Here is an 11,705-nt window from a genome sequence, read left to right on the forward strand (position 1 = left end):
TGGGATTGTTTTGGTTTCTTGCTATCAGTTGGCTAAGATGCTCAGTGAGATGTCCTATAAATTTTTATTTTTATTTTTTTAAACAGATGAAATATACAATCACTTTCATGTCTTATAAAAATTCACTTTATTTACAACGTAATGCGGTCGGTAGTAGTGCCACTTGATTATTAGTAGTGTGTGGATGTCTGTGATTGGCTGGTTTTGTGGCAGTTTTGTAACACTGGACAATGTTGCACTGTGAGAACCGTGCTGGTGAGCACTTTGTGTGCTTTGTGTGCTTTTAAAAAGTCAAACTGCGCGCTCAGAATATGGCAGGAATATATTGCCATAGTATGAAACACTCCAAAGTGTTCAAAATTAAATACATAAATAGGACATGATCAAATAAATAACTATGAATAAATAAGACAGATTTGTAATATGGGAATAATATTGTGAAATAATGGAACATATTTTTAAAAAAGCTTATTATTGTGAAATATATGGCTCTCTGCTATATAAATGTACTTACTATTATGAAACAGCTGGAAATAAATAAAATGCCTCTGCAATAATCTCTGATATTGGGAAAAATAATGACCATGAAATATTATTTCATAATAATAAGTTAATATACACTCAACAAAAATATAAACGCAACACCTTTGTTTCTGCACCGATTTTTCATGAGATGGACTTAAAGATCTAAAATTCATTCCAGATACACAATATTACCATTTCTCTCAAACATTGTTCACAAATCAGTCTAAATGTGTGATAGTGAGCACTTCTGCTTTGCTAAGATAATCCATCCCACCTCACAGGTGTGCCACATCGAGATGCTGATTTGACATCATGAGTAGTGCACAGGTGTACCTTATACTATCCCAGGAAGCTTAGAGCACAAGGCAGGGTACACCCTGGACAGGGTGCCAATCTATCGCAGGGCACACACACACATACACTCACACACCCATTCACACACTACGGGCAATTTGGGAACGCCAATTAGCCTAACCTGCATATCTTTGGACTGTGGGAGGAAACCGGAGTACCCGGAGGAAACCCACCAGGCACGGGGAGAACATACAAACTCCACACACACAGAGAGACGGGAACTTGTCAAAAGAACCAAATGAACTAAATGACTCAACAAAAGATTTGTTCATTTTGATGAACGAGATTCAAAGAACCGAATTACTAAAATGATTCAAACTTCCCATCACTAGACACCACATGTGACGGTGGCACGTGGGCGGAGCTACGGGTAACCCGCAGTAACAAATAAAGCTCACTTTAAACATGGGAAGGATATTCCACAAATCTGGCAACCCGTCATGACACGTTTAAGGCTGGGACGAACTCTCTCCAATCTGGCAACCCGGAGAATGAGCCGCTCCAGCCTCGCACGCGCTTTCCGTGTTTCTTTCTAACCCCAGATTTCAGCCGATGGAGAATCCGGATTAATTATAATAAACTATTATCCGGATTATTATTATAAAATGACGGATTACGGAGAGGAGCAGCGGAACGAGCTGGAGGCGATTCAGTCCATTTATCCCGATTCATTCACAGGTAGAAAGTGTTAGCATTGTGGTGTTAGCATGCTAAGCTAAATCTGACAGAAACTGTTTCTCAGTCTGAAGTGAACAGAACAATAAGTAATAATTTACAGAAGATAAAATACAAACAAGATAAAACATGAAGTTAATCAAACCTTTACACTGTTAAAGTCTCACTGCTGTGACTGGAGCTCAGGTTCCGACCCAGGTTCTGGAGAACCTTCAGAACATTTCAGTGTGTTTCTGTGACACACACACACACACACACACACACTCCTGTGAGTCAGACCAGCAGATCATCAGCAGCTTCTCCTGGTGTGTGTCAGTGCAGGGGAACTTTAAACAGGTGGTTCTCTCGGGTTCTTTGAGGTTCTGCAGGATCTGGGTTGGAGAGTTCTGATATTTAAATAGTATCATATTATAATCAGTGGAAGGTTTATCGGACCCAAGGTTTGGACCCAACGCCCACACCGGGTTATTAGTGCCGGTCCCAGGCCCGGGGGTGGAATGGGACGGTCGGGTCAGGAAGGGCGTCTGGTCTTATTAGATCATCATATTATAAATACTGCACTTTAGAATTAAAACTACACTGTAGTACAGATTCATCTTTGAAGTAATGCTTTGAAAAGTTTATATAATGTTGTCAGGACTCAGTTTATAAACATGAAGAGTTTTTACACTTTATTTGTAATTAATTTATCCCCACAGTTCTGTGTGAAGAGCCGATAAGTTTCACCATCACAGTTTCCTCAGATGCTGGAGAGAGTGATGAGAGTAAGTTCTTTAAAGATCTACGTTGCAGTAAAACACTTCACAGTTAAACATTAGAGTAAATGCTGTGTGTGTGTGTGTGTGTCTCAGCAGTACAGGTGACGTTGAAGTTCACGTACGTGGAGAAGTACCCAGATGAAGCGCCGCTGTGGGAGATTCAGTCACAGGAGAACCTGGAGGATCGGGACACTGAGGACATCCTGTCTCTGCTACAGCAGCAGGTCCGTCATGTCTTAAAAGAGGGACACACTGTGGAAATCCAACATAGTTTTAAGAGAAAAGACAGCAAAGGTTCCCGGGTGTGTTAGTGATAATTCACAGCTTCAGGGTCTGTTCACCATCAGGGGCCACTGTGAAGACCTGTCTCTCTCTCCCTCTGTCTCTCTCTCTCTCTCTCGGGGACGCACAGAACAACTCCACGAACCGAAAATCAGCATAAACGCGTCTTGGGAATTTTCAGGATGATACTGTTACACGAGTTCACACGCAAAACAAGATAAAAGGCATTTTGGAATTTGACTTATTTTAGATAATTTATTTCCTTAGGCAAATAAAAAGTGCATTTGGAATCAATGATGCACTTCAGTATTTACAAAAGAAAATAAATCGTATGTATAGAAACACTACATCACTCGAGACATGAGACGCGGTGTCTGTGAGAAAGCCGTTCTGCTCGTTATGTCTGGTTACACTCACCTCGTCCTGTTCTCCGGTCTGGAGCTCTGATGTCCCGCCGCCGTCATCACCAGCTGATCTAAAACTGGTAGAGGCAGATTAACTGAAGTAAATTTTACAATTTAAAAGGTTTTCTGTGCAACAAAATTATCGTTCAGTCTGAGAGCGGACTCTCCCAGAGACTCTCCTCTATAAACATGAGCGGAGTGACGAGCTGCTCGACCCCTGGGCCTCCTGATACACACCATCACTCTGATCTGAGATCAGTTCAGAAGAACTCAGCTCTCACTCGGGGTGACGCTCTAAAACTCCACACAGTGTTAATCACGTAATCATTACTGAACCTCACACACTCGGGCAGGTAACACAGTCTAGTGTGAAGATTCCGTCATAAAGTTATTTACTTACTACTTTGTCTTATCTCTAGATCTGTCTGTCTGTCTGTCTGTTTATCTGTCCGTCTCCCTCTGTGGAATATATTTGCACCCAGCGTTCAGACGGTAAACGGCTGGATGTTGTTGTCTGTGTAATGCTGATCTTCTCAATGCTCATTTAGTCAGCTGAGTGTTGGAGTTCTTATAATACAAGAAATTAAAGAGGTTTGGTAAACAAAAGACTTCAGACAGTAAATTGTGTGTGTGTGTGCAGGCGATGGAGAACCTGGGCATGGTGATGATCTTTACGCTGGTGACCGCTGTGCAGGAGAAACTGAATGAAATCATTGACCAGATGAAAGTGAGAAGAGAAGAAGAAAAGAGGAGAAAAGAAAGAGAAGCTGAAGAGGCTGAGAAGGTTACACATACACACACACACACGATGAAGTATACATTTTTATTGTGTATATTTGAATGACTTTTAAAGCCTGAGTTGTGTGAACCTGCCACTTAAACCTGATTTACGCTGTAGTGATCACGACTGAAACGCCTCACACACTCCATATAAAGCGCACAGTGACCGACCACCGCGCTAATTAATGCTAGCTGTACCTTTATACATTGAAGGAGAAAATAAAATGACAAATGTTGTTAAATCTCACAGCTCATGTTGAACGTTTCCTTTTTAGACTAAAAGTCAGATAGTTTATAATGAATAACTGTACAGCATGTTCCTGTCCTCCCTGCCGTGTCCTCCCTGTCCTGTCCTTTGCAGAAAGCATTTCAGGGAACCGTGGTTACAATCGAGAACTTCCTGGCGTGGAAGGCGCGGTTTGAGCGAGAGATGGCTGAGCTGAAGAGGAAAAAACAGAAAGAGGACGAACAGGCAGGAAAAAACAAACTCACCGGTAAGTGTGTGTGTGTGTGAGATGATTAGGACTGGGATTGTGTGTGAAGAATAAAACACTGTGTGCTGCAAATCACATCTGATATTCCTCTTATATCATCACAAATTACTAACAAATAGGGTTTATAAATATATACATGAGTTAATTTATACTTACATTTAACATTGTAAAACATAATTAAAGTAAGTTAGCTCTAGTTGTCACTTCTGTTATAAACACTCATGTCCCTCACCGTTTCCCTCTAGTTACCGTACACATCCCTCTGAACGAGCCGTTACCATAGAAACAATAACATATTAGAGTGAGTGCATTTCTATAAACCTGCTCTACTGTCAGTGTTGCTGTTAGAGAGAATTAATCATCACGTTCTGACCAATCAGGGCGCAGGATTCAGCAGCAGTGTGACATAAACTGGGATATTCACTTCACATGTGACCGGTATTAAAACACCAGTTTCTATTCAGAATGGACAGGATGGCACGTCTCCAGTCTTTATCCTCAGCAGTTTATTAATAATAAGAATAATAATATTTTAAGAGAAGTGGTGGAGAAAAGTCTCTGCAATATGTGATTAAATATCAGCGCACAGATTTTATATTGTCTTTCTGATCCAGCCTTGTGTTGGATTATGAACAATAATCATTCATTTATTTTTGTTTGTTTGTTTTTGGTTAATTGTGTATCACAGGAAAGCAGCTGTTTGAACAGGACCGGAACCTGGACACATCAGATATTCAGTTCCTGGAGGACGGTGAGTTTTACCTCTCCATCAGTAAACACATCCCAAATTAAAAGCACTTATTATGCATTTTTATATACAGTACTGTGTACCATAAGGCACCTAACCCTATTATCTACATTCACTATTTTTAAACTAAACTAAAAATTTATGAAGAAATAATATTACCAGATAATATTTGCAAACCTGTAAAGAAAGCAGTATATTACATACACGACCAGTTTACAGATGGAAAAAAAAAAAAAAACCCTAATGTAGGCTCTGGGGTTTGGCATGAAAATTGAAAAGAACCGAGTGAGAGAAAATTAGCAGAAGAACTCGTATTGTCCAGCACGCTTAGTGAAACCGAACAGCTGTTTATCACACATTACTGCACACATCTGGGCACGAACAGTGAGCAAAGGTGCATATGAAAACATTACTAGATCAAATAAACTTAAAGCTAGATTAAAAAAAAAAACTAAAGATAAAAAACTATAAAGATCACTAAAGAGTAGTAAAACAAATGGTTAATATTTTTTTGTCATGTTTTTGCTTAAAATAATCAGCAGTGCTTAATACAGATTTATTAATTTTGAAGGTATGTTTGGAAATAGTAAATAGTTTTTGTACAAAATAAAGTAGAGATGATAAACATGTATAACATTTGTACTGGAGATAACACGGTGCCTAAGACCTTGGTACAGTACTTTAGATAACTTTGTGTTACTCATGCCAGTGTCAGGATATTCAGTGTTTTTATGATCAGTGTTTGACAGCCATCATTTAAAGTGACTGTAAAAAACCTGATTGTTTGTAGTTTATAAAAGTTCTGTCTTTAGTTTAGCCTTAGAGCTACAATGCTAATGTGGCTAACAAGCAATAGGTATCTGTGTCTCATACAAAGTTGGAGGAAAATTGCCTAATTTGAAAATTGTCTGCCAAATGCCTAAATGTAAAAATTGTAGTATAAACTTATGCACGGCTGATAAGTGATGTCATGCTGAGGCAGTGTAGCACAAAGTAGCTGTTAATTACTAAATAATATTCTATAATTAATTTTTTAAATAATGCTTTTGTTCAGAAAACCTTTCCATAATAAACTGTTTTTGTCTTTTTTAGCTGGAAACAGTGTGGAAGTGGACGAGTCCTTATTTCAAGACATGGACGATTTGGAGCTAGACGAAGACGATCCTGATTTTGACCCCCTGGACTTGGGCAGCGATGATGATTAATGTTTAATCAATTAATAAAAAAATAAATAGAATAAATATTCTTTTCGTTTCATTGTACAAAATTGGGGTGTGCTTAAAACGGCACCCCCTGCTCATTATGACGAGTGTGTTTGGGTGTGTGGGTTTGGATCAGGTGTGTATGGATCAGATGGCCAGGTCCCATAAAGGCCAGATTTGAATCTAATGCACATTAGTTTATTAGTGTGAAGTCAAATAGTTAATTATGTCTGTTTTTGTTTATTTGGTTGTCAGTTTAGTGATTCTGTGGCAAAAAATATATTGTAGGACTTAGGGTTAGGTCTGATTTAGGTCTGAACCAAAATGTAGAATATAAATAAATGCTATAGCGCCACCGCTGGGCCAATGAAGTGCATGTGTCTTACCTAAGAAGTGGAAGGGGCAGCTCGTACCCGAGCATGTTTCGTGTCTGACCCCGGGCTGATCTGTAGTCTGGTTTAGCAGAGAGGAGGACAGGCGCACATCTCACGTGCTTCAGCCTCGAATAAGATATTAAACAGTAAAAAATGAAAAGAACAAACTAATGTACAAAGTAAAAATAATAGTTTATTATTTGATTAAAATACACGACATTCACTCAAAACATATGGACATGTTCAGCGTGTTTTATTTTAACACACTGACTTTAGGATCATCAGGGAATTCTTTCAGCATGCAACGTTCTTGAGTTTATCACACGCTCCTGCAACACCAGAGAAAAATATTAACGTGTGTGTGTATAAGGTAAAGTTAAAACATGTAATGAGCGACTCTACACAGAGTGCATCAGTGGGAGTTTTTAACCTTAACTTTATTATAGCTAATTATACTATTATTTAATACTTAAACGTATAATACACTAAAGTGGACTAAAGTTTAATTCATCATTAAATCACTTAAAGACTAATATTAAGGTTTTGTTTATTTATTTGTTTAACTATTATAATGACTTACAGTTGTTGCTTTTTGCCAATCGTAACACACGGTACCTGTTTCTCGTCCTCACGCAGCACTCCCTCCACCGACACCACCTGGTACTGCTTGTGTTTCAGGTGTGCGGGGAATTTGCGCAGGCGATTAAACTGGGTGGGGCTTGCGTTTGGACCTAAAAGCTTCCTCATGTCACCTGGAGAGCAGCCCGGGTCGAACAGCAACACACACACACTGCCGTTCCTCCTCTCCTCCACGCCAATTATAGAGCGGCTATGTCCTGCGGGCGCGCACACACACACACACACACACACACGGAGCAATGACATCATAAAGAGGGGCGTAGCAGGGTGTAGTGTGTTGTGTGCACTACAGTATTATGTGGATTGGGACAGACTGAAGCCCCACGGTGGGGGAGGGGTTGTTACAGGTCACCTTGGTGCTGCAGGTAGATCGGTGGCAGGTTTGTCTTCACGACCCTGGGTGACGTTCGGTCACCTGCGCAGGACGGGAGGGAGAAATAATTCTTGACCCACTGGAGGAGTCGAGGGTGTGTGTGTCCGGGACCGGTGGGCTGGTGGAAGTCTATGATGCGCGCCCTGACGGGAAAAAAAAAAAGTAAAATTAACTTTTTATAAAACATTACATTTATTTACACTGATTTAAATCCTTTACACATTTTAAAATAAAATAAAACCTTTAATAGCCACGTCTGGGAAAGTTAACAAGTAGAGTTTCACACTCATCGAAAGTGTGTGTTCACACACACACCTCAGTCGGAGCGAGGTAAGCACAGCGTAGATCTCCGTGGCCCCGATCCAGGCCCGAGTGCCCTGCAGTTTCCTGTTAAACTGAGCCGCGCCCTGGGGGTCGATGCCCTCCGCCCACGCCGCCTCGATCAGAGCCTGCACCCGCGGGATGCTGGGAAACGAGTCTGAAACACAAGTGTAGAAGTACAAAGAGGTTCAGTCGAGTGCAGCTGCTTCTTCTAGACATGATTATGAGTTTTATACTTTAATAAAGGATTTTATTTTCACAGAATTGCGGTAAAGGCGTTTATGGATACATCAGCTCACACTTAACACTGGAGAAAGGGTGTGTGTGTGTGTGTGTTTTACCTGGCAGTGTGTGTAGTGAGGTGTACGGTTCCAGTCTCTGTAACGAGCTCAGAAGCATCTGGAAGTTTCTGTAGCCGCAGCCCCAGCCGCGGTCTCCGTCTGACGAGGAGAAGTGTTCGGCTTCAGCACACAGCCAGACGCGGGACACGTCCCGAATATCACGCTGGTAAAACTGATACAGCGCTGACAGCAGTCCTGACACACACACACACACACACACAAACGTTTGTGTGTGTGTGTGTGTGGGTGTATGTGTGTGTGTGTGTGTGTAATTGTGTAGAGTGTGTAGAGAACAGCGTGTCTTACAGAAACATAGTACAGAACAGTTTAGAAGGAGAGTGTGTGTGTGTGTGTGTGTGTGTGTGTGTGTATGAGTGAGTTCTGAACCTGTGGTCCTGGTTCGGCCGTCGTCCAGGCCCGTGGCGAGCGTCTCCATCATTTCCACTCTCTTCATGTGAAACTCGGCTGGAGTCACGTGACCTCGGGACACGGCTCGCCGCAGACTCGTCTCCATCTGCTTACGGTAACCACCGCCGTCATCCAACCCGAACTGCCTCTATACACACACACACACACACACATCACTGTTTACACATCAGTCAGTCTGTGTGTGTGTGTGTGTGTGTGTGGTTAAGAGCGATGCCCCCTGCTGACCTGAAGCTGTGCGAACTCCTCTGCCTCGCGCCTCGCCTCTTCCTCCTTCCTCTTCCGCTCATCTTCCTCATGTAGCTGCTGAGCCAATCGCAGGTCTCCAAAAACATCATCCCCTAAAACACACACAAACACACACACACACACACACAGTGTGTATGCAGAGAGAGGGAGAGGTGTGTATGTGTTGTGTATGTGTGTGTACCTGCAGTGTTACAGTCCAGGTGAAGCTCCACGTGTTCCTGTAGAGAACGACTGTCCTCACACACCACGTCACACATGGGACACACATACACTGCTCCTGCCACACACACACACACACACACACACACACACGTCTGAACATTACTGTTAACTGTAATCAAATTTAAGATGTGATGTAAGGAAGTGATGCGTGCATGCGCCCACACACACACACGCCCACACACACACGCCCACACACACACACGCCCACACACACACACGCCCACACACACACACACACACGCACACACACACACGCCCACACACACACACACGCCCACACACACACACACGCCCACACACACACACACGCCCACACACACACACACACGCCCACACACACACACCCACGCCCACACACACCACCCACGCCCACACCCACACACACGCCCACACGCCCACACACACACACACCATGAGAAACCTCCTGGTCCTGGAGATGAAGCTCCACGTGCTCCTGCAGCATGAAACAGTCGGTGCAGATCAGATCACACATGGGGCAAGAGAACGTCCTGCCTGTCTCTCACACACACACACACACACACACACACGTGTTACAGATACCCTGGAGCTTTATTTAAGCCCTAAGGATCTTAGCTCCTCACCTGTACTGGGCGTGGCCAGGTGTCTGTGTTCAGGAGGCGGAGACTCTCCAGGTGAGGGGAGGAGCTTCTTCACCCCCCCACGAGGCTCTGAGGAGACGAACACACCCGTCCCCGTCCCCGTCCCTGTCCCACACTCAGGTGTGTGTGTGGTGTTCATGTGGACCTGCAGCTCGTCGTAACACCTGAGAGAGAGAAGAGTGGACACGTGACCTCGTCCTCCAGGTGTGTGAGGAGCGGATGAGTGTTCAGTTCAGAGTCACAGCTCAGCTCCTCACTGCAGATCACACACACACACACACACACACACACACACAGAGTAAATCAACTCTATAAACGCACTCACCCGCTCTGTGAGCACGCGCTTTCAACCAGTTTCCTCACACGGCTCGAGCCCGGCAAAATAACAAATAAATCAGGAAGTGGTCACATGACTCACGACGCGTAATCACGTGACTGATGTGTGCGCGTGATTACAGGTTGAGTTACCCCGCCCCCCCTCTGGGTCTTTTACGGCGGTGAAACTGTAACAGCGCCTTACTGCGCGCGCGCGCGCGTGTGTGTGTGTGTGTGTGTGTGAAATTTACTAACCCTGAGCAGGCACGTGCAGAGGGGGAGGGGGGGTGCTTGAGCAGTGCCCTTTTCTTTGGTTTTTTTTTTTATTTATTTATTTATTATTATTATTTTTTTTATGTGTGTATGGAGCCCTGTCTTTGCCCCTCAACTATAAAATGTAAATATTAATCTAAATTTTACTAAATAAAAGGATCTGGCTTGCATCAGTCACATGACTGCCATTAACCAATGCTCGCACACTATAGTCTATAACAGAACAGTGAATAGGGTGTACAGCGCACACTATAGTCTATAACAACAGAACAGTGAATAGGGTGTACAGTGCACACTATAGTCTATAACAACAGAACAGTGAATAGGGTGTACAGTGCACACTATAGTCTATAACAACAGAACAGTGAATAGGGTGTACAGTGCACACTATAGTCTATAACAGGACAGTGAATAGGGTGTACAGCGCACACTATAGTCTATAACAACAGAACAGTGAATAGGGTGTACAGTGCACACTATAGTCTATAACAGAACAGTGAATAGGGTGTACAGTGCACACTATAGTCTATAACAGGACAGTGAATAGGGTGTACAGCGCACACTATAGTCTATAACAGGACAGTGAATAGGGTGTACAGCGCACACTATAGTCTATAACAGGACAGTGAATAGGGTGTACAGCGCACACTATAGTCTATAACAGGACAGTGAATAGGGTGTACAGCGCACACTATAGTCTATAACAGGACAGTGAATAGGGTGTACAGTGCACACTATAGTCTATAACAACAGAACAGTGAATAGGGTGTACAGCGCACACTATAGTCTATAACAGAACAGTGAATAGGGTGTACAGCGCACACTATAGTCTATAACAGGACAGTGAATAGGGTGTACAGTGCACACTATAGTCTATAACAACAGAACAGTGAATAGGGTGTACAGTGCACACTATAGTCTATAACAACAGAACAGTGAATAGGGTGTACAGTGCACACTATAGTCTATAACAACAGAACAGTGAATAGGGTGTACAGCGCACACTATAGTCTATAACAACAGAACAGTGAATAGGGTGTACAGTGCACACTATAGTCTATAACAACAGAACAGTGAATAGGGTGTACAGTGCACACTATAGTCTATAACAACAGAACAGTGAATAGGGTGTACAGTGCACACTATAGTCTATAACAACAGAACAGTGAATAGGGTGTACAGCGCACACTATAGTCTATAACAACAGAACAGTGAATAGGGTGTACAGCGCACACTATAGTCTATAACAACAGAACAGTGAATAGGGTGTACAGCGCACACTATAGTCTATAACAACAGAACAGTGAATAGGGTGTACAGCGCACACTAT

At 42.8% G+C, this 11,705-nt stretch overlaps 2 protein-coding genes across 4 annotated transcripts; one reads left to right on the plus strand and one right to left on the minus strand.

The window, feature by feature from the left end:
- The first annotated feature begins 1,340 nt into the window (after window positions 1–1,340).
- Window positions 1,341–6,276, plus strand: rwdd1 (RWD domain containing 1). 2 transcript variants are annotated; one of them, XM_053486207.1, is made up of 7 exons: window positions 1,341–1,557; window positions 2,253–2,318; window positions 2,406–2,536; window positions 3,639–3,782; window positions 4,140–4,272; window positions 4,961–5,023; window positions 6,113–6,276. In XM_053486207.1, exons 1-7 carry the CDS (start codon window positions 1,485–1,487, stop codon window positions 6,223–6,225), a joined length of 723 nt encoding a protein of 240 aa, XP_053342182.1. In that variant the 5' UTR covers window positions 1,341–1,484; the 3' UTR covers window positions 6,226–6,276. The 2 variants fall into 2 exon arrangements, with proteins under 2 accessions (XP_053342182.1, XP_053342183.1); XM_053486208.1 differs by having other exon boundaries at window positions 2,409–2,536.
- Window positions 6,277–6,769: 493 nt separating this feature from the next.
- On the minus strand, window positions 6,770–10,209 carry zufsp (zinc finger containing ubiquitin peptidase 1). 2 transcript variants are annotated; one of them, XM_053486823.1, is made up of 11 exons: window positions 10,113–10,209; window positions 9,770–9,951; window positions 9,579–9,680; window positions 9,127–9,222; window positions 8,925–9,037; window positions 8,658–8,826; window positions 8,271–8,465; window positions 7,924–8,086; window positions 7,588–7,751; window positions 7,212–7,432; window positions 6,770–6,925 (listed from the first exon to the last, which is right to left on the minus strand). In XM_053486823.1, exons 2-11 carry the CDS (start codon window positions 9,924–9,926, stop codon window positions 6,878–6,880), a joined length of 1,428 nt encoding a protein of 475 aa, XP_053342798.1. In that variant the 5' UTR covers window positions 9,927–9,951; window positions 10,113–10,209; the 3' UTR covers window positions 6,770–6,877. The 2 variants fall into 2 exon arrangements, with proteins under 2 accessions (XP_053342798.1, XP_053342799.1); XM_053486824.1 differs by lacking the exon at window positions 9,579–9,680 and having other exon boundaries at window positions 9,770–10,179.
- Window positions 10,210–11,705: the final 1,496 nt, after the last annotated feature.

The sequence above is a fragment of the Clarias gariepinus genome, chromosome 25 (assembly GCF_024256425.1).
Source record: "Clarias gariepinus isolate MV-2021 ecotype Netherlands chromosome 25, CGAR_prim_01v2, whole genome shotgun sequence".
Taxonomy (NCBI): Eukaryota; Metazoa; Chordata; class Actinopteri; order Siluriformes; family Clariidae; genus Clarias; species Clarias gariepinus.

Bases quoted from the DNA above. Each gene is read 5' to 3' on its own strand.
- rwdd1 (XM_053486207.1), top strand. From the start codon at position 1,485: ATGACGGATTACGGAGAGGAGCAGCGGAACGAGCTGGAGGCGATTCAG. The intron at 2,537-3,638 runs GTCCGTCATGTC...GTGTGTGTGCAG, and splicing joins TGTCTCTGCTACAGCAGCAG to GCGATGGAGAACCTGGGCAT. The intron at 3,783-4,139 runs GTTACACATACA...TGTCCTTTGCAG, and splicing joins AAGCTGAAGAGGCTGAGAAG to AAAGCATTTCAGGGAACCGT.
- zufsp (XM_053486823.1), bottom strand. From the start codon at position 9,926: ATGAACACCACACACACACCTGAGTGTGGGACAGGGACGGGGACGGGG. The intron at 9,223-9,578 runs GTGTGTGTGTGT...TGTGTGTGGCAG, and splicing joins GGACCAGGAGGTTTCTCATG to GAGCAGTGTATGTGTGTCCC. The intron at 9,038-9,126 runs GTACACACACAT...TGTGTGTTTTAG, and splicing joins CCTGGACTGTAACACTGCAG to GGGATGATGTTTTTGGAGAC.